General features: G+C 28.2%; 2 protein-coding genes across 4 annotated transcripts; one reads left to right on the top strand and one right to left on the bottom strand.

The window, feature by feature from the left end:
- Nucleotides 1–43: 43 nt before the first annotated feature.
- Nucleotides 44–2571, bottom strand: LOC103577786 (mitochondrial import inner membrane translocase subunit Tim22). Its single transcript, XM_053738061.1, has 5 exons — nt 2450–2571; nt 1907–2271; nt 1543–1727; nt 1339–1411; nt 44–1252 (listed from the first exon to the last, which is right to left on the bottom strand). Exons 2-5 carry the CDS (start codon nt 2154–2156, stop codon nt 1173–1175), a joined length of 588 nt encoding a protein of 195 aa, XP_053594036.1. The 5' UTR covers nt 2157–2271; nt 2450–2571; the 3' UTR covers nt 44–1172.
- Nucleotides 2572–2764: 193 nt separating this feature from the next.
- Nucleotides 2765–22526, top strand: LOC103577787 (sorting nexin-13). Of its 3 annotated transcripts, none has more exons than XM_008558600.3 (10): nt 2765–2993; nt 3109–3271; nt 3552–3664; nt 3754–3853; nt 4869–4955; nt 5050–5174; nt 5249–7370; nt 7465–7653; nt 7731–7945; nt 22139–22526. In XM_008558600.3, exons 3-10 carry the CDS (start codon nt 3552–3554, stop codon nt 22467–22469), a joined length of 3282 nt encoding a protein of 1093 aa, XP_008556822.1. In that variant the 5' UTR covers nt 2765–2993; nt 3109–3271; the 3' UTR covers nt 22470–22526. The 3 variants fall into 3 exon arrangements, with proteins under 3 accessions (XP_008556822.1, XP_008556821.1, XP_008556820.1); XM_008558599.3 differs by having other exon boundaries at nt 3072–3271; XM_008558598.3 differs by having other exon boundaries at nt 3054–3271.
- The last annotated feature ends 20 nt before the right edge of the window (nt 22527–22546 follow it).

Genomic DNA, 22546 nt, shown 5'->3' with positions numbered 1-22546 from the left:
GTCATCAATAAGCAGTGAGGATAAAATAAAATATATAATGCAGTATTTTTTAAAAATCATTACTATTTAAAAAAAAAATTACAGTAAATTTCCATATTTAATAATTACTATTAGCGTTAATCAATAAATATATTGAAACGGATTGCTCATTGACCTGTCAAAATCACTTTTGTCGAGTGCCTTGCAGTCCTTATATTCATTTACAGTAGAGATTTTAAAAAATGTTTCTTATTATAATTATACAACATATCGCCATTCTTTTTTATTTTCATCATCATTAACAAACTCACGTCGATTATTTAAATTTTTGAAATTGATTCTTAAAAAAAAAAAATGATATTTTAAAAAATTATTTAATTTTAATTGAAATTAAATTTAGGTAATCTGTATTTAAAATCCTAAGTGTCGAATCTCTTTTTATATGTTTATTAAGTCTGATTTTTTGTGCAATTTTTCATGATGCACATTTTTACATTGATAATTATAAAGCAATTAAAAGTTGAATTAATTAAAGACCGGTTTATAAATTAAATATTAATTTTTCGAACAATTTAATAGTCTTCCATTAACTTTGGAGTACAAATTTTTCTCTTTTGTTCATTGTGATAAACAAATTTCAAAAAAAAACTTTTTAAATATGTATTTTAACAAATAGATACCCAAAGCAATTCCGCAAATATTTTTTACTTACAAATTTATATATAATATATATTTTTTTTCATTGCCTTAAAAATCGGTATATCTTTTTTATATTTACTATTTTATAAATAATTATCTATCAATATCAATAACATTTTTACTTTTATACTACATTATTTATATCAATTATATATATAAAACTAAATTAAAAAAAAAATATTTATATTAGTAGTTTGTAATTTATTATTACAAAAAATTCAGAGCTGGTTTGATAAATGTAATTCTTAATTATCTAGTAATAATAATTAAAAAATTACTTATAAATTAAAAAAAAAACTTCCTGATAAATTTTTAATCTTTAAATTGTATTTATAAATTACTTTGAATATTTCGACTTATGAAAAACTCCAAATAATATTTTGTAAGGTTTATATATGTACTTATTAATAAGAATTTTTACTTTTTTTTTTTTTAATTAGTTATATTTGACCATTAAAATTCTTTATACAAGTATTTCTATTGTATTATTTTCATTATTTATGCATATAATAGTCTATCGCAGTAGAAAACGCCGCAAAACCTGCAGCGCCAATTATACCTGCTTTAACACCCGCTATTAATTAAAAAAAAAAAAAATTAACCAATAATAAATTAACTTTAATAATATTAAAGAAAAAATTAATAATAATTTGAACTTACCTCGCAAACCTATAAGACCACCTGTGAGACCGCCAGCATAAGTACCATTTTTCCAGTCAGTTTTACCTCGATACTAAAATTATTTTACTCATATTTAATATAATTACTCTATAATATTATGAAAAATATAATGTTTACATGATAAATAAATAACATAAATAGTTTAATAATGAATATTTATGAACAAATTATTTATATTTTTACCGATTCTATAGAGCATTCAATAGCTGAAAATACACATCCTACAGCTGCAAAATTTTTTGCATATCCCAAAGTCGTTGTTTTCATTTCACGGAATATTTCACGAGCAGTCTGTTGTTTTTCAACAGCAGCTACATTTGGATTTACACTAGAAGAAAATAAACCTATGGCTGCACCTAATCCAAAACCTAAAAAGTCATTTTAAAAATATTAAAGCAACATGCAGGTGATGCATATTAAATTTTTATTTAAAAATAATCTATTTTGAAATTAAATGAATATATATTAATTCTGTATTAGAAATTCAATAGTATAATTCCATAGAAATATTAAAAAAAAAATTATACTGACTAATTATTGAACTTACCTAAAACACAACTCATAACACTTTTAAATACACAGCTTTCCATAGCCGTTTCGACAGCTTTTTCTTCATTAGTTTTAATATGAACTGGGGCAGCTCCTCTGGGTATAATAATATTATCACGTATTCTCTGATGATTACTTATAAAATATACTGCTACTTGATCCCATACTGGATCATTAATAAATACTCTCTTATCTTTTTCTTCTAATTCTGGAGGTGATGGTAATTTTGGTGGATCAAACCGCAACATTATCACAAATAATTATAACTGTCTGATTTAAATCATTAGTTTAAAATAACTTACATAATTTTAAAAAGTTATTTGATTTTATTTTAGTTTAACAATTTATTTTTCATTTTAACATCTAAAAAAAAATAATATCCATAAATTAATCTTTAGAAATAGACATTTTAAACTTAAGTTCATAACCTTTAATTATTTTTTAAAATTAATAACTTAGTTACAATAAATAACTAACTATAATAAAGTTATCAAAAGGGAAAAAATTATTTATTCGACTTATAAATTATTAAACTGCTTACTTTACAAATGACACATTTAAAATATGTTTCAACCAAACAGAGATTTATATCTTTTTAACTTCACGTGATGCGACATGCCGCTACATGTAGTAGTAGTAGTTTGTTTATTGGCTTGAACTGTGTATTGTCATCCCACCGAGAGAATGCACCTCGGGTGTCGTCGGTTTTTACTCCCACCCTAGATGTTTTATATGCTAAATGTTCTCCTACCTTTCTGTGCGCATGCGCAGTTCATAAATGTTTGGTAGTGGGGGCAATTTCCGAGGTCTATTCTCTTACTGGGACTACAATAGTTCATTTAGCCGTGCCGCTACATGTATATTATGGACATTGTGGTCTCAGTAAGAGCGAACTTCGGAAACCATCCCCACTACCGAACATTTATAAACTGCTGAATATTTAGTACATAAAACATGGAGAGTGGGAGCAAAAACCGACAACACCTGAAGTCCAATCTCTTGTTGGCATCAAAATAGTATCCATACTTTGTACTATAGTGTACTTATTTAGCCGATATTTTGATAATGACAACCACCAATAAAAAGTAAGTTAAAAAGCGGAGTAAATAATTAAAACAAAAAAAACAATTAATATATATACGAAGTGTCTATTGGTCCGCTAGATGGATGAATAAATCTAATTAGACGTCCGTTTAGCAGAATCTCTACAAATGTCGTCAAACATGTGTAATTTAATAATCTTACCACAAGAAAAAGTAAATAAACTACTGATTAGCTGACTAATTCATGTGAATGTCAGCTTTTTTATTTACATGATGATGTTTGTGTTTACAACGATCTCTGATTGCACCAGAATCCAAAGGTGAATATTAAATTTCCATTGCTATAAAAATGATCTTTTATCGGTTATAACATTTTACTAAACATATGCCATTTATCTTTGACATTTCAATTTAAAATTAATGTATAAATATTTTTTTTCTTTTTTTTTTCGATAATCAACAAGTAAATAATACCAATATTCTTATCTTTATTAAGAATAAAAAAAATTGTTTGGAGTAACAGTTGTTTTGTGATCGCAGTTTTATATATTTCAATAAAACAATTATCTCTAATATTTAAGTATTTTTTTTTATTTACAGATGAATCTTTTTCTATTAGGAGGTATTGGAGGCTGTGCTATTTTACTAGTTACAGCATTTGGCCTAGGATTAGTTTTAAAATTTTTTATCTGTATACTTGCATTAATTTTAGGGTAAGATAAATTTAATTATTGTTATTTTTATTATTTAATCTTATTTGACGTGAATATATTTTTTTATCCTTAAACGTAATGTGCTTCAGAATATTGACTTATATATACAGAAGGTATGTACCGAATCTTGAAGAAGAAATTATGCATAGCAGAGAAAACTTGTACAAAAAGACTGAAAAAATACAAAGGGTAAATGTTATATTAATAATTTAATTTGTAAACATCAGATAAGTTGATAATTATTAACGATTATAAATATGTGTTTACATTAAAATTTTAATAAGTATTTTAGTAATTTTTTTTAAAGAGAATCACGATTAAGGAGAGAACAATACTTTTATTAGATAAGACATCCTTGATTAAAAACTCCGATTGCTACCGATTGACTTTCAATCGGTAAATAGGAACGCGTGCAAAGCGATTGGAACTTTTCTATTGTATTCAATTGGATTCAATCGGAAGATAAGATTTAAATTTCATTTTCAATCGATTTTCATCGGAGTTTTCAATCAGAGATTTAGTTTCAACGTTGAACATCTCCAAAAAAATTTTAATTTTATCCCTGATTAAAAGAAACGATTCGAAACGATTTGCAATGTTAAATGCCCATAAGAAGGGCGATTCAAAAGCATTGAAAAGTATTAAAAATTTTTTTTTTCTAATCGTTTTAAATCGTTTCTTTTAATAAGAGATAGTTCTTCAATATTTACTGTACTTGTTATTCAACCACAAAACTTGATAATCTAAAAATCATTTTTTTTCTTTTTTTCAAACTGAGTAAATTAATAGAGCAGTAAATTTTTAATCCGAATAAACACCAAAATTTTTTTTACTAAATTTAAAAAAAATTCATTTTGATTGATTTTTGTTACTTTGAATTATTTATTACATAATAAAAAAATACTTTCTATTTTGTCAAAATATATAAAGTTTGTAATTACATGTCAATTTTATAATTTTTTAACTCAATAATATAAATACGTTAAAAATAATAAAAACACCATCTCACAGTTATGCCGACTCTCACTAGAAATCCGAAATTAATTATTTTAAATATTGCTGACTAAAATTTTGAAAAAATATTGTAGACAACGAATTATTTAACAGTAAGAATTTGACTAAAATTGAACTGCTAGAAGAGCAGCCTCTATTTTATTTGATATTATTATTAATTCGCGTTTTAATAAATATTTCTAAATTATAGCATCTTAAAGGATTATCGAACTCCAAGGTTGCTTTTACTTTGGATAAAAGAGTTACTGGAAGTCATATTATTGATGAATCTTTACAAGTAAGTGTAGAAAAACTTTTTTTAATCTATTATAAAAGAATCAAATTATTTAAATCCACTTAACCAACGAATAAATAAAAAAAACTTTAATTAGGAAATTTTAGATTTTATTATAAGAGATTATGTAGAGCCATGGTATAGTGTATTGACAAATGATGAAGAATTTATTAAGTCAGTAAGAGATACAGCGCAAAAAATAGCCATAAATATTGCTAATAGGTAATTAATAATTTTATTAAGTAAATACTTTCATTAGTAATTAAAAAAAAAATAAACATTTTAATTTATTTTAGAGTAAAGGAAGTCGACTGGATTCCTTATTTAACAACGCGTCTTGTAGATGATGTAGCATCTCACATGCGACTTTATCGTCAAGCACGGGCTAAAATGAAACATGTACAAAATATAAAAGGTAGCAGTAATTCAAGTACATCGAGTGGTACACCGAAGAGATCTCCCACTCATCGAAGAAATAAAAGTGAGACCGATATATCTTGGTATTCTCAGTCAAAATTTTACATTCCAAATTTGTCATCATTGACTGAACCAATTGATTCAAATCCAGTTGAAAATAATGAAGAATCGCTTGAAAAAATATTTTTTAATCTTGAAGTTCAGATGGAAAATAATTTAATATGCCGAGATTTAGTTTGTACAAATGATGAACAAGAGCTTGCTTTTCTGGGAGAAATATCAGAAATTTTATTGTATTTATTGTTGCCAAAATCTGATTTTGATTGTTTAACTGTTAGATTTATATTACGTGAATTGTTGGTTAATATGATTATTAGACCGTTATTGAATTTATTCTCAGATCCTGATTATATAAATCAAGCGTGTATATGGATATGTACAAAAGAAATAAATTTACCAAGTGATGTATTTTTAACAATAATAAGAATTACTGATAGCCTAGAAGAATTAACAGCAACAAAAGATATTGTTTGCAATGAAATAGCACATTTACGTTCTAAAGATTCAGGTGGTGATGATGACTTGATAGTTAAACAACAATTAAATAGTTTACTTTATGTTAAAAAAATATTAGAAACAAGAATAATTAGCATGCAAGAAGGATCGGATTCAGAAAATGATGGGATTATTTCACATCCTAATTGGAATCGTTTACTTGTACCAGGACATAAACTGGTTAATTTACCACTCGATGAGTTACTGAAAAATAATATTGCTTTAAGTTATTTCATTGATTATATGACAAGTATTAATGACGAAGCGTATCTATATTTTTATTTAAATATTTACGGATGGAAAGTATCCGCTGAACAACAAATATCAGATATTGAATTACAAAAGTTACATAGTTATAAAACTACTGGAAATTCTCGTCGTAAAAATATTAATTTAGAAAATTTAAAAGAAGCTGCATCTAAAATATATCAACAATATTTAAGTGATAAAGCATCTGTCAAATTATTATTAGATGATAGCTTAGTTAAAAACTTATTAACACGAATAAGAACAGAGACTGTTAAAGAAACATGGTTTGATGACTTGCAAGTTTGTTGTTATGAAAAATTACAGAATGAAGATAAATTTTTACCATCATTTAAACGTTCAATGTCTTATATTAAACTCTTAGCTGAGTTAGATTTACTTAAAGACACAGCATCTGAAGATGATGGTAAATCATTAGATGGAATAAGTGTTTCAAGCATTAACTACGAATCAGATCCACTTCATGATACGCCTGATGAACATGATGGTAATGAAAAATTAAAATTATCTCATGAAAGTACTAAATCTAATTCAAATTCAACAACAAGTTTAACAAATATAATAGAGTGTAAAAATGCAAGTAGCCATGATGAATTAGATGCGGACGTAAGTGGTTTAAAAAATATCTCCAGAGTACGAAGTGCTTCTTGCATTGACTCTGATCCACAAGTAACTTATGGGAAAAATTCAACATTTTATCTTGAATCCAGTGCAGATCAAGTTATTAAATTAGATGATAATACCTGCGATAAAAATACCATACGTAAATTACAGCAAGGACATTTTGAACTTACCGCTGAAATTATTGAAACAGGTGTTGTAAATGATCGCGGTAAAACTTATGGAATTTATGCAGTTGCAGTTAATAAAATATATGATTCTGGATATAAAGAAAAATGGCATATTTATCGAAGATATTCTGATTTTTATGATTTACATCAAAAGATAAAAGAAAAATATTATGATTTAGCTAAATTGCCATTTCCAGCTAAAAAAGCTTTCCATAATATGGATCGAGCTGTTCTTGAACGTCGTATGATAATGCTTAATTCATGGCTATATAGACTTACTAAGCCAAGTATTATGGATGGTCATTTAGGATTGCAAAATTTATTGCTCTCCTTTTTAGAGCAGGGTGACTACGATAAGGGTGTCACAGGTGGACATATATCCAAGACAGTAAGAAATCTATTATATCTCTTTACTTTATTAATATATTTATTATATTATTTATGAGAATTAAATTTTCATTGTACTTTTTTTTTTTTTTTAGATTGACACTTTAGTTAATCCATTAAAGACATCAATGAAATCAGTGACACAAGCAGTAAAAACTATGCCAGATAATATGTTGAGTACTGTTGATGGCGTTATGGATAATATTAGTAAATTTTTTGGTAATCCACGAAAACACGGCATTCTTTATGAGAGTGTTAAAGTTGGAGCGAGTATTGATACCGAGGTTAATAATTTTTTTATAAATAAATCACATGAAATAATTTTTTGAATTATTATTATTATTATTGTTATTATTATTAGACTGATGATAACATACCTTTGAGAATTATATTATTATTAATGGATGAAATATTTGACTTGAAAGTACGAAATCAATGGTTGCGCCGACGAATTGTTACGTTATTAAGACAAATAATTCGAACAATGTTTGGTGATATAGTTAATCGACGTATTGTTGAATATGTATCATTATTAACCAGTCCTAAAAATGTTGCAACCTATTTGCGATTAATTAAGTAAGTAAATAAAAAAAAATTTTTTTTCATTGTTAAACAGAGGAAAATGCTTAAAAAGTCAACCTGCATCAAAAATTGGCCATTGAGTGTTGTTTTTCTTTTCTTTTTTTTTTTTTTTTTTTTTTTTTTTTTTTTTTTTTTTATACAAAAGACTAGTCGATCAAGAATCAGTATCTGCTCACTACATGTATTTCTAATAGAAATATGTAAATATAGATATACTAATCGTCTGCAAAGATTCTCAGACATGAACAGACATGAGCAGGTATGATCAGGTCTGATCATGTTTAATTTCAGGCCTGATCATACATGAACAGGCATATTCAGGTCTGATCATTTTTTCCCGGGATACTTTCATTGCGTTGTATTTTTATAAAAATTAAAACTATCGATATGGGAATACGACTAACCAATCGACTGCAAAAGTTTTAGATTTTAATGACATCATAAATCCTTGTTGATATTTAAGATTAATTTTATTTATTTTACGCCAGAGTTTACTTGCATTTCCAATTTGCATATATATGGGGCATTCCACGCCAAATCGCACAATTTTTCAACTTTCCATTTTTGATTTCCTCTATTTTCTGACATTTTCTTGTACCTATCAAAAACGCCTGGGTGTGGATAGTCTCGTCCTATCAAAAAACCCTTTTTGGCCAAGTTTGAGATTTTTTTGGTCGTCAGTTCAAAAGATGTGAAATCTTGAAAAAAAAAAAAAAAAAAAAAAAAAAAAAAAAAAAAAAAACTGCTGTTTTAACTGTTTTTTGCTCATAACTTCCATAATAATGGTCCAAATTCAACGTTTTTTTTTTTTTTTTTTTTTTTTAATTATCGTTTTTTTATGTAATTTTCGAAAAAAAAAATATAAAAAAATTATGTCAAATGTTCTTTTGTAGGATTTTTTAATTTCAAAATTTCAATCGTGATTTAAAAACTGTTTGTGTACTTTAATTTTTTTGAAATTGTTTTACGTCAAACTTTCATCAATTCTAGAAATTTTCCGGATCCAAAAATTTCCATAGAAGCCACTCAACTGCGACAAAAACCGCATAGAAACCAATACAGTCTATAGGATGCTATGCAGTTTATTTAATTTATTTTATTATATGTATATAATAAAATAAAATAAATAAATAACATTTAAAAAAATTTTTTTTTTAAAACTAAAACTGCGAATTTTTTTAAAACTTCTTTTAATGATAGAAATTAAGGCAATTGTTTAGAATTAAGGTTCACTACTCTTATCAAAGATCCATGTGCTTATACGTTAAATATACCCATAATTAAATTTTTTCCACTTAATCAGCCACACGGCGGATAAAATTTCCTGTATGTATTTTTGTCTTTGACACTAGATATCTATCCGGATCTTGTAACTAAAATGGGCAAAATTGATAAAAAGAACATTAAATCACGCTAATTTTCAAAAATAAATATTTTCTAATACATATAAGTGATACTGTTGATGATTTTATACATCTTATGAATTATTTATTTGTTTTTACGTTTTCGATCAATACCTGATTGCAATTTTTTATGCTACTGCTGTTGATTCTAATTTAAGTAGTGTATTAGGTAATAGGAAGGATCAGAGCGATCTTCAACATGATATATTTACTTAATACACTACTTAAATAAGTGTCAACAGCAGTAACATAAAAAATTGCAATCAGGTATTGATCGAAAACTTAAAAACAAAAAAATAATTCATAAGATGTATGAAAACTTATTCGCAACAATTATTTTAAACAAAGCAATTTTCGGGATGTTTGAAAATTTATAACTCAGATCCGAACTCGATACTAAAGTTGAAATTTTCAGGGCTTTTAAGGATATAATAAAGCAACTTTCCTGAACATGTGAAGCAAATCGAAGTCTCGAGAAAAAAGTAATAGCTATCTGACAATAGTGATTTGTGAAAAATTGTTCGTCTTTGGATGGCCGTATATAAACGAAATTGAAGCAATTAAGGAACATTCCGGTAGATATCAATAGAATACACGTACACAAAAAAATATCAACTGTTATTTAAACTTATACTCTGAAAACTGTAGAATTGAGAGAATTTTTAAAAACGGGAACATTTTGCTAATTCCGTGTTTCAGTTGGTAGCTCTCAACTAAGCTGCATATTAGTTTAAAACAAATATCTATTTTTTTCTTGAAAATAAAGCGTACACAGAGAGAAGTGCTGCCAGAAAAGTCTCTCTAAGTTATACAGAAGCTGAGATATAAATTTTTAAAAATAATCAAAACATTGACTTTCTTCAAATTTCAAAAAATTCTCCAGTGGTTGGATTTAGGGGTAGTGAGCTCAAATTTTCAGGATCACTTTCTTTTTTGACCTACTTTCGAGAGAAAAATCGGCGTCCAAATCGGTGATCCACGCGTGCAAACTTTCGTCGAAAAGTAATGGATCCGCCCATATATATATGTGGCATAGTTGTATTCATTAATCAAGCTAGCGGCAACCTACTGCAGCAACTTGTCGTCAAGTTGACCGCGAAAATTGGTATTCCAATTAGTTGACGGGGAATTGAAGAATTTTCTCAGAAAGTTGGCGACAGGTTGCCGCAGTAATTGTCGCCAACTTTCTTGGAAAGCTGGTAACAACTTGGAGTCAACAGTTACAAAAGCTAAAAGTTGACGTCAACTTGATCGCGTTTAATTGACACGAACTTTCTCATCAGAAAATCGGCAAGCAGTTCCTATAATTATAGGAATGTAACCCATAATTATAGGAATAGTTCCTATAATTAAGAGGTTGAAGTCGAATTCATATTAAATTTTGAGATCTTTTTACTTTTTCAGCGAAACTATCGGACTCATCACAAAATATTATAGGATCTTTTTTGTAGACAATTTCATTTCCTATAAATTATTATTCATACAGTTTTTCCGAATTCCGCATTGTTTTCTAGTGAATGATACCCATACCATTATGGGAATGATACCCATACCATTATGGGAATGGTTCCTATAATTCATGGGATGACGACCACGTAAAATTAAATTTTCTCAGGCGCCCCATAAAAAGCTTCTTTTTAGTGAAAAAATATATAGGGAATTTAGTTTTTTCGTTTTTAGTAAAAAGAACACGTGCTGAAGGACGATCAAAGTTCATTTTTCGATACAATCGCGTTTTTTTTTTTAAATATCTCATGAAATATGCAGATTAAAGGAAAAAACCATAAGAACAATTTTGTAGGAAATTAAATTCTTGACAAAAAAAGTCATGTTCATTTTTTTTATAAAACGTGTATTTATGAAGATATTTTAAAAAAACTTTTCTAGATCTTATCAAGTGGGCATTTTAAGGATAACGAATCAATTTATATTCAAAATTCTTGAGCGAGGTTTAAATATTTAAATTTTGGGCTTAAATTTTTAACATAGTCATGATTTTACAATTATAAACTATTGCTGTCATGAGAAAGAAAAAATTTAGGAATAAAAAATCCGAATTTCAATCATTTTTGATATTTTCAAAATTCGTGAGCGACCTCTTGAACATTTTTTATCGAGCTGATTTTTGGAGAGACTCCTTAAAACATCGTAAGCCAACAAATATTCATGGGAGATCGGAAAAAACAAAAAGTCGATTTTTTTGGGCCACCCTGATACATATATATTAGAGTGTTTCAACAAATAACAAATTTTTTTTTCTTCTCGGAAATAGGTTCAAAAGTTTCATTTAGATAAAGAAATGACGCCTGTGAAAAGTAGTAGCTAACAATGTGCCATAGGAATAATCGACAGGCACACTTTTGTAGGGAATTGAATGCTCTACAAAAAACTTCTTTAATCATTTTTTGATAAATCTATTTGTTCAAAAGTTATTAGAGGTTGAAGTCGAATTCATATTAAATTTTGAGATCTTTTTACTTTTTCAGCGAAACTATCGGACTCATCACAAAATATTATAGGATCTTTTTTGTAGACAATTTCATTTCCTATAAATTATTATTCATACAGTTTTTCCGAATTCCGCATTGTTTTCTAGTTATTTATAGTTTAATGTCAAGCTCTTAAAATCGATCAGAAGACTATTTTTTTTTATGAGCTTGACATTAAAATGAAAATAACTAGAAAACAATGCGAAGTTCGAAACAATTTTATTGGAAATAACTTTTAGGGAATAAAATTGTCTATAAAAAAGGTTCCACGATATTTTGTAACAGGTTTAATAGTTTCCCCGGGAAAGTAAAAAGATCTCAAAATTAAATATAAATCCAACTTCAACCTCAAATAACTTTTGAACAAATAGATTTATCAAAAAATGATTAAAGAAGTTTTTTGTAGAGCATTCAATTCCCTACATCAAATTGCCTGCCAATTATTCTTATGACGCATCGTTAGCTACTTATAAAAATCAGAAGACGCAAAAAAAATTTTTTCCATGTTATTCTTATGGAAAATAGAAAAGTGCAAGCCGAACCTCTGAATGTTAATACTAAGAGCTCTAATTTTTACAGGCGTCTTTTTATATCTCAATAAGAGTTTTGAACCTGTTTCCGAGAAAAAAAAATAAAAAATAGTGTTCTGATCGATTTCAAGAGTTCGTCATCAAAATAAAAATAACTAGAAAACAATGTGAAATTTCAAAAAACTTTACTGAAAATGATTTGTAGGGAATGAAATTGTCTACAAAAAAGATCTCATGACATTGTGTGATAAGTCTGATAGTTTTGTCGGAAAAGTAGAAAGATCTCAAAATGCACTATAAATTTGAGTTCAAGCTCCAATAACTTTTGAACAGATGGATTTATCAAAAATTGATAAGAGCCTTTTTTTGTAGAGCATTTAATTCCCTATAAACTTATGTCTCGACCTTATCTGTACAATGAGCCATTGCCGAGATAAGGTAAGAGGCCCAGTTTCTGACCTTTTTTTAGAGTGCCGGTTGGGGTTATACTACAATAATTAATTTAAGATTCAATTTAATGAGAAAAATAATAATTCTATCGACTAGTTTATGATTTGTCAATTAAATTCATGCGCGTAAAATGATTATTTGAATTGAATTAATAATTTAAATTGACGTTTTAAAAATTGACATTCAGAGACTCAGTTTCTGACCCTCACAGTGGCCTAGTTTCTGACCCTCAAATTACACAAACCAGGATTAGATTATGAAGTACTTATTAAGTTTCAATAAACTAAAATTATGATTTAGATAAATAAATTAAATATTTATTATAACAAAAACATAGTTTTTCAATATTTAAAATATAAATAATTAAAGTAACTTTGGCTAGCACCTGTTCTCATTATTCTTCATCATAGCTCGTTGTCTTTTTTTTTAAACTCTTGAATAAAAAAACAATAAAAAAAATTAATTTTGTCATAATAAAAATATTATTCAACTAAAAGAGTCATAACAATGTAAATACTATCGAAATTGACATAATTTTTACAGTAATTTCATCACTCCAAGAATATGTGCTTTCAAGATCTAATTATGATCTGTTATTTTTAAAAATTAATATTAAATGTTAATTTATCACTGTATTATGAATAATTGTAGAAAATAATTTAAAAAAACTTTAAATATTGATATTTTTACATTTTCTAGACATGTAATTAAACAGATAACCTCGTTCGCTGTAAGTTAGAATTTTAGGGTCAACAACTCCATCATACCTTTAAAATTGAGCGTAATTATTAAGCCTCAAATTTTAACAACAAAACTCATTTTAATATGTTTTATAAATGTCTTAAAATTAATTTCAATTAAATATTGATCTATCCATCTATTTTAAGTTAAATTTTTTTACTTACATGATAATTAATGCTAAAATATTTTTTTTTATTCGGTTAATATTTTCTATGTTTTTTAAATTGCCACTAATTAGGCTCAGAATAAATTACAATAAATTAAGAAAAAGTTGATTTTCTTTTTAAAGTTATAGTTTTTTAAGTAAGTAAGAAAAAAGTTGAAAAGGTTAAAAATCGGGCCAGGATCAATAACTGGGTCATTTACTTTATATGATTCCAAACTTAAAAATATTTTTTTTCCATGTTTTTTAAATGGAAAATCAAAAATCACAAAGCGCCACTTCTTAATATTAATATTAAGAGCTCAAACTTTACGAGAATTTTTTTTTCATCATCTTTAACGATATTTTCACGGTAACTAAAGAAAAAAAAATTAGTTCTTTTTTTTGGTCCACCCTAATATATGTATATTAGGGTGGTCCTTAGCAGGGATGTTTTCGAATTTCTTTGTTCCCAGGGGCTCGAATGCTTCCAAATGGATAAAAAAAAATTCTCTCAAAATTTGAGCTCTTAATATTAACTCTAAGATAGTCCGCATTCCATTCAAAGTTTCTGATGAAAATAACATGGGAAAAATTTCTTTCGTTCTTTAGAATTTTCTAACTCGGGGACCACTAATTCTAAAATAATGAGACATACATTTTTTTATAGCGAATTTAATGCTCTACAAAAAAGGTATCTTATGGTTTCTCGGTAAGTTGATTGGTTCAAAAGTTATTCGAGCTCAAAATTTAATTTATATGTAAATGTTAATATTATCAAGCATATTTATAAAATAAACCGATGTGTTACGAAATTCACTTACATTTGTAATTTCTAAGCGTTTAAATTTTCCAAACGTTTGTCAGAACTTATCAACGTAATCACCTTTTAAAAGAAATAAAAAATATAAGTGGCTTATATATAATTTGAATATAGTCTTGTTCATATCGTTAAGGTCACTCCAGTTTTTGAAACGGTTTGGAATAAGTACAGGTGTTTTAAGCCTAAATCGTCTGAATGATGTAGAAATGGAGATAGATGACCATTACAATTGTATACTAAGTAAGAATCCAGAGCAGCAGCAATTTATAGTTGTTTTATTACAGAATATAAGCAATATTATGTTGACACTCGAAAAAATTTGATCGTTGAAAATATAGGAAAATTAATTAATGTTAAGTATTCAAACGGTATCAAATTTCATCTGTACCTTAATTTAGTATATTTAAATATTGAGAAACTTTCAGTTTTTTAATCGACGAAAGATGCGTATTGACAACAATTACGAAAAAAAAATTTGAGCATCGGTTGGCCCTGTGGGCCAGCCCCAAAATTTCCCGCTGTTGCACACACACACACACACACATCATTTTGAAAATAGTCAGAATAGCTTCCTAGGGCCTGGAATGGTCAACATCTGATGAAAACTCGATTTTCGAAAATCGAGGTGAAAACAATAACTTCTAACAATAAAAATTCTATCCAAAAGACAGCTCTTAATTTCAATTTTAAGAGGTTCTCCATGGAACTAAGATTTCCCATTTAAATAACGTGGAAAAAAAAGTTTTTTAACAGTATTTTCTCCTGCAAGCTAGGAAGAAATTTTTTTTCGATAAAATGAATGCATAGATGTTTTTAAGCATTAACTTTTGAACAAAAAATTTTATTGAGTCAAATGTCAATCATCAATATTTGAGTTTCTACGGATCCTTAAAATTAAAATTTTCTAATATTTCGCGTTTTCTGCATTTTGCAGTTAAGCTATCGGAGATAGAACAAAAAGTTAAATGCCGATTTTGTAGTTCGTTCGATTAGTCTAGTCAACATGTGCCTTTTTGGTCAAAGTTTTTTCTTCGCCTCGGAAAATTATGATCGAGGTGTCATTCGATTCGGCATCGCATTTAGAAACTTTTTGAAAAATTTGGAGTGGCGCTTGCAAAAATTACAAAAGTTATAAACAATTTAGTAAAAAAAAAAAAAAAGTGGTTTGGTTTTTTGCAAATATCTCAAAAAGTATTGAAAATTTTTGAAATTTGAAAAAAGATTCAAAAAGAGGAAGAAATATCCTAAAGAAAAAGTCCTACCTCCCCGAGCTCTAGGACCAATATTTATAATTTTTTTAGGGGGTTGGAAATACGGCCGAAAACGGGAACTCACGGTTGCGTAAGCTCCGCCCACTTCGGACCTCTAATAAAAAAATATTATTTAAACTTATTAAACATGAAAATAAAGAAATGAAAAAATTCAGGCACCTACAGAATAGATCAATGAACAAAAATCCGGCGATCGAAAATTTTTATCGCGATTTTTCAATTAGTTATCCATTAGTTAATTAACAATTTTTTGTAGCACGAACATAAACATTGAAAGTGCGATAATTGTTAAACTATTAATCTGGAATTTTTTTCCTTTTATGGAGCTATTTTACAAAGACTATAGAACAGATTCCCGTTGGAAAAAAGTTTTTAGATGCGATGACGAATCGAATGACACCTCGATCATAATTTTCCGAGGCGAAGAAAATACTTTGACCAAAAAGGCACATGTTGACTAGACTACTACTGGAGGATTCGAATCCAACACACCTAACATACCACGCGCGAGAGTCAGGCGCGTTACCGCTATGCTACGGAGCCGGTTGGCGACTCTCAGTTTGATTGTGCTTCTAATACTTTGCTTAATCAATTGCTTATACATTGACAATATAAAAACTTCAATTCAAATATAGTCCGATATTTTGTAACAAATACATTGGAATCTTGTTAAATATTATTAACTTCCCGCCTCGAAAATCGATGATTTTTAAAAATTTCGGGAATTTATTGTTTTCACCCCGACTTTCGAAAATCGAGTTTTCATCAGAGGTCGAAGTTTTGAGGTCCCAGGAAGCTATTTTGACTATTTTCAGAATGATGTTCGAGTGCGCGCGCGCGTGTGTGTGTGTGTGTGTGTGTGTGTGTGTGTGTGTGTGTGTGTGTGTGTGTGTGTGTGTGTGTGTGTGCGAATGGTCGATAACTTTTTAACTAATGAATCGATTTGGATGTTTAAGGCGGCAATCAAAAGAGCTTGTTAGACATAAACTTTTCTGAAAATTTCATATCATTTGATCAAGTAGACTCGAAAATATTGGCGAATTACGAAAAAAAAAATTTTTTTTTTTTAGTTTTTTATTGATTTCTCAGAAACAAATTAAACGATCAACGCCAAAATCTAATCAGCTCTAGAACTCAATAGAACGCGTCGAATGCCGCCTCAAACGTCAAAATCGGTTAATTAGTTCAAAAGATATCATAGTCCACTTAATTTACTCTTAAGCGTAGTAGGGGGAAATTAACTACCGGATTTTTTTTTATTGATAATATGTAAAAAAATGCGTAGATCATGAAAAATAATAATAAGAAAGCTCAATTCGGCCGCGTTTTTTAAATAAATAATAAAATAATAATAACTTGAACTTACGTCTCATTCATTCTTATATAAAGTTTGTTGTACATGTTCACATTTTTATCGGAATAAATAGGAATGGGTCATACTTACATTTCGTAAGAGAATCAATTGGAAATGTACACGTCTTGTTTCTTGTTGTTGTATGAGAATGAATGGGGAAATAATTTTATTATTTTTACGTAAATTTTCAGGCGATATTCTTATGGGAATCTATAAAAAAATAATTTGCAATGCGTCAATTTCTTATAAGATTCTATGGGTACAAGTTTATACAACTCTCACCGCTGTATGAGAATGAATGGGGAAATAATTTTATTATTTTTACGTAAATTTGTAGACGACATTCTTATGGGAATCTATAAAAAAATAATTTGCAATGCGTCAATTTCTTATAAGATTCTATGGGTACAAGTTTATACCACTCTTACCGCTGTATGAGAATGAATGGGAAAATAATTTTATTATTTTCTCATAGGATCCAATTATTAGCAACAGAATAATTTTCTCATATGTTCTTATGAAAACAGAAATTTCGTAAATTTTATTATTTTCTCATAGATTCCTGTTGTTAACGACGAAATCATTTCCTCATACATTCTCATACGAACGGAAAAATGATAAATTTTATTATTTTCTTATAGGATCCAATTATTAGCGACAGGATAATTTTCTCATATGTTCTTATTGCAACAGAAATTTTGCTGATTTCATTATTTTCTCATAGATTCCAATTGTTAATGACGAAGTCATTTCCTCATACATTCTCATACAAACGGGAAAATGATAAATTTTATTATTTTCTCATAGGATCCAATTATTAACAACAGAATAATTTTCTCATATATTCTTATTAAAACAGAAATTTCGTAAATTTTATTATTTTCTCATAGATTCCTGTTCTTAATGACGAAATCATTTCCTCATACATTCTCATACGAACAATAATTTTGTAAAATTTATTATTTTCTTATAGAATCCCATCATTACTGATGAAATTGTTTCCTCATATGTTCTTATTGAGACGGAATTCTTATAGATTCCTATAAATCTCGTGAATGTTTTACCTCATCCAACCTTATAAAAACTCACTTTTCATAAACATTTTTATTTTCCGATAAATTCTTATAAAGAATTTCTTATCAGAATCTATGAGAAAATAACTTTTTTAAATAACTCCCATTCAATCTCATAAAATTCAGTGAGTTCTATGAGAAGACGTCTCCCGCTTCCTATAGAACTTATTCATTCTCATAAAATTTCTATGAGAATTTATAAGAAGCTATCGGATCTTATGAGATTTTTTAAGGAGGGTGACATTGATTTCTGCGTCAATACATTTAGTTTATTTAACGTAATCGGAAATTAAAATTTAAAAACCGCTTGTTCATTAATGATTTTAGATTCTTAAACTTTTAAACTTTAGCATAAAGCGTAACTTGTTAGAGTTTGAATAGCTCATAAAAAAATAATTACATGCAATAAGATTTTCGAGCTCAAAGAACAGCGAGAAGTTTTGGGGCTGGCCCGCAGGGCCAACCGACGCCCGGATTTTTTAGTTTTAATATGAGTACGTGAAATTATTTCTTCAACCTCATCAGACTTTCTCCTCAAGAAACTCGTTGGTTGACTCAAAACACGTTCGGTTTTATAGAAAGCTACTTTTGTTTCATTGAACGATGTAAAGTTATCAAACCAAACGTTTCAAGAGTTTCAGTTAAATTTTTTAAACTTGAAGAGTTTGCTTCAACAAGTTGTTAATTTTAAATCAAATACATCCAAACTTTAATTAAAATGTATTTTACTATTCAATCAAATGTTGTTTTAATTACGTCCAAACCTAAAAACTTAAACATAAACGCTTAAGCAATTCTTCATAATCAAGTGAAGATTTTAATTAAATAAAAATGATTTTTTGTTGGTTTAAACGAATTTGATTTTATTGAAGAGAAAATTTATCAAACTCTTAGGGAGTTTGATATCAGTATCTTATTTTTAACAGTGTATATATTTAAAAATTTATTTTTGAAAATTTGTGAGATTTCATGTTATTTTTATAAATTTTTTCCCTTGGTGCAGGCCCGAATAGGTACACTGAGAAAAGAAATTTTTTTCTGACAACTAAATTTTAGTTATGACAACAAAATGATTTGATTGCCAATTGCCAATTATATAATAATAATAGAGTGCTTTAATTGTACAACTTTTGCAGTTTTTTTACAATGTTTACCTTCTAACGCCCTAAGTTCTTTTTTTTCCCCTTTATATACGCTCTACGCTCTCTTATTCTCTTTATTTTGCGGCTGTGGCCCGACTTGTGCTTATGACTGTATTGCATCATTACGGTGATGCCCTACTACCTCCCTTGTGCAATGCAGGTGTAGTGGCGTAGAAAAAGCACAGAGAAAACCTAGCCAGTACAGTTTCGGTTTGAGTGAAGCTCCAGTGAAATTCCCATTTTACCGATCACTGGATCTTCATCCCTCGCTTAATGATCAGAGACCTTCGTTCGAACCCGACGCGTGGCTAAACGGTCACCCAGCCAAGTAGTAATCCTTCTCGATGCTACTTAACTTCGGTGATCGCCCGAGCCACGTGCGTGCCGAACGGCTGCCTCAGCCGCTTAATTGCCAATTATATATTTGGTTGTTTTAACTAAATATTTTATAATCCACCAACAAAACGAATTGTTAGAAACCACAAAATATTTAGTAAAGATAATTACGCGTTAAGTAGCAAACTTAAAATCAAATTGATTGCCTGTAGAGCTTGTAAAGTAGTCATAATGAAATATATTAGTGAGCCTTAGAGAATGAGTTATTAATAATAATTAAATATTATTTTAAATTGACAGAATATTTATTTAACAATGAACTAAATGCATATTTAGAAAAATAATTTATTTCCCTGACACGTACTTTTTTTTTGTACTATGAAAAAAATTGTTCAGGGAAACATTAATATTAAACATTAATGTCATAGTACAATGCAGGAGACCCCTATTTTACTATCAAAAAAGGGTGATCATCATTTTGCTAATTTACAGCGGAGAACTCGTCCCACAAATGCTTCAAGTTTAGAATATAAAAACTCTGAAATAAGTTTCTCACCAGGGACACTACAAAAAGTGGGCGCGATCTAGTGGCGAGCGCCGAATTACTCCCGCTACTGCTGCCTAGCACCATAACTTTTTAAATCAATAATCATTAGGTTTTAATATATATTTATTAACCTCGAACCAATATATATATTTATTCTAAATAAATATATTTTTTTGTGTCTAAGTAATATTTATTAAAGTTAATATAATAATATTTTATTCTACTCATGCGCACTATTCACGTTTTATCATGCCTAAAATCCGAACCCTAAATTGCCGTTTACGGACTGGTGAGAAATTATTTGTCAAAACGCAATAAAGATGTCTACTATCCCGGCCATTGTGGCGTAAAATAAAAATAAACGTAACTATCTTTCGGGCTCTAACTGAATATTGGGTAATTAAAACTCCCTGTTATTACCCATTGAGCAGCCAAGATTGTGATGCCGAATATTTTTAACGTGGAGTTGAAGCTTTGACATTGAATTTGAATTTCCGGTAAATTAAATCAACATCCCTATAATTTTGTCATTCTTAATATTATAAGTTTTTTTTCACCATGTCACTAAACAACTATTTAGACTTTGCATTTTAGGCAATTAATAAAACGTAAATAGCACACATGAGTTGAATAAAATTATGGGCGTAACATGTAGGTTAAATCATAATCCGTCATTCGCAACGTGTAAGCACTCGTCTCCGGTGCGCAGTATGCACTCGCTTCGCTCGTGCCTGCGAACCTACGACTTGTGCTAACCACATCACGCTGACACATTATGAATAACTTACCCTACTAGTTACGCCAATAACTATTGCTTTAATATTTGGGTTTGTTGGCACTATCAAATAATTTAGTTGTTTATTAAATAAATATTTGCTTAACTTTGTTACCAAATTATTTTATTATCTTAGAGAGAGAGAAATATTAATGTCAACCAAATAGAGTCTATTAAATTATTTGTCAAAAATGACAAAATAGATTATGTTGACGTAATGCAATTTAGTTGTCCCAAATAAATTTTAGTTTAACAGAATTTAACAAAACCAATTTAATTGTCCGAAGAAAAACTTTTTTTCAGTGTATCTTGTGTTAAGGACAAAATTATTCACAGAAAATATAATCTGCCTTGTAACTGAACACTTGAAAAAAGTATATTTATGGATATCTAAAGTGTGAACACTTGGAACTTTGAAAAATATGTGCAGACCCACTTACAGACCATTACCAATTTTACTTTTGATTAAATTATCCTTAAATAATTAGCATCAATTTATTTATCCATTATTAACAAGTTGGCAAAACAATTTTATTTTTGTTACTTTTCCTAGCTTCTGATTAGCTTGTTTGAACTTCTCACTTATCTGATTGGTCCGTTATAGATCATTTTAAGGGTATTTTTAAAATAGAAGAAACAAATGAATGTATTCAAAACTTTATAAAAGATCTTGATTTGAGAAAAGATATATTTAATCATGAATAATTGTAATTCTTGTAAACTTATATTGTAGTTCTCTCCAGAATATTATGATTGAAATTCCTAAAAGTTTTTTTTGGAGCCAACATTGTAACAATGTAAGAAATTTCGTATTTACAAAAATTTTAAGATAATACACGATTCTTTCGTAGTAAAATAAATGATTTGAAATTCTGTTAGCAGTTTAAACTAAACCATGTATAAATTTAATTATCATTATATTTAATCACCATGTTAATCATAAAAGTGTTTTATTTTCATATTATTTTTTGTGAACTTACTTAGTTTCGGTATAACCTTAAGTGGTCGATTTTTTGAGTATTTACCTTATTGTTACATGCAATTACATTCAAGATTTATGAGTAATTAATTTCAAAGTATTAGTAATCATTTATTTTTTTTTTTTTTAAAGACAAAGTCATTGGCCAAATGGAGTGAGAGCCGAAGCTAAACCGCCTCGGGATAACGATACAAAATATAGAACACGAGTTGCGGCTAAAGTTGCACTTCTTTCGTGTCTCTCGGATGAATTGAAACATATTATTGGTAGTGAAACAACTAGACGAGGATTATTACGAGTATTTGAACTCTTTCAGCGTCCAGTACTCAATAGAAGATTATTGTATGTTCTATTCGAGGGTATTATTGAAAATTTATTTCCTCAAAATGATTTGATTACAGTTACTCACAAATTATACTCAGTTTCACCAAGAGTTAAAAGTAAAAAAGCTAATTCTCTATAATAGTCATATTTTGTTAGTGATATTTGATCAAAAAAATAAATTTTAATTGTCAAATTTATTATTTTTATCAATTGTAA

The sequence above is a fragment of the Microplitis demolitor genome, chromosome 1 (assembly GCF_026212275.2).
Source record: "Microplitis demolitor isolate Queensland-Clemson2020A chromosome 1, iyMicDemo2.1a, whole genome shotgun sequence".
Lineage (NCBI taxonomy): Eukaryota > Metazoa > Arthropoda > Insecta > Hymenoptera > Braconidae > Microplitis > Microplitis demolitor.
The sequence above is the reverse complement of the archived record's forward strand: the minus strand, read 5'-3'. Positions and strand labels throughout refer to the sequence as shown.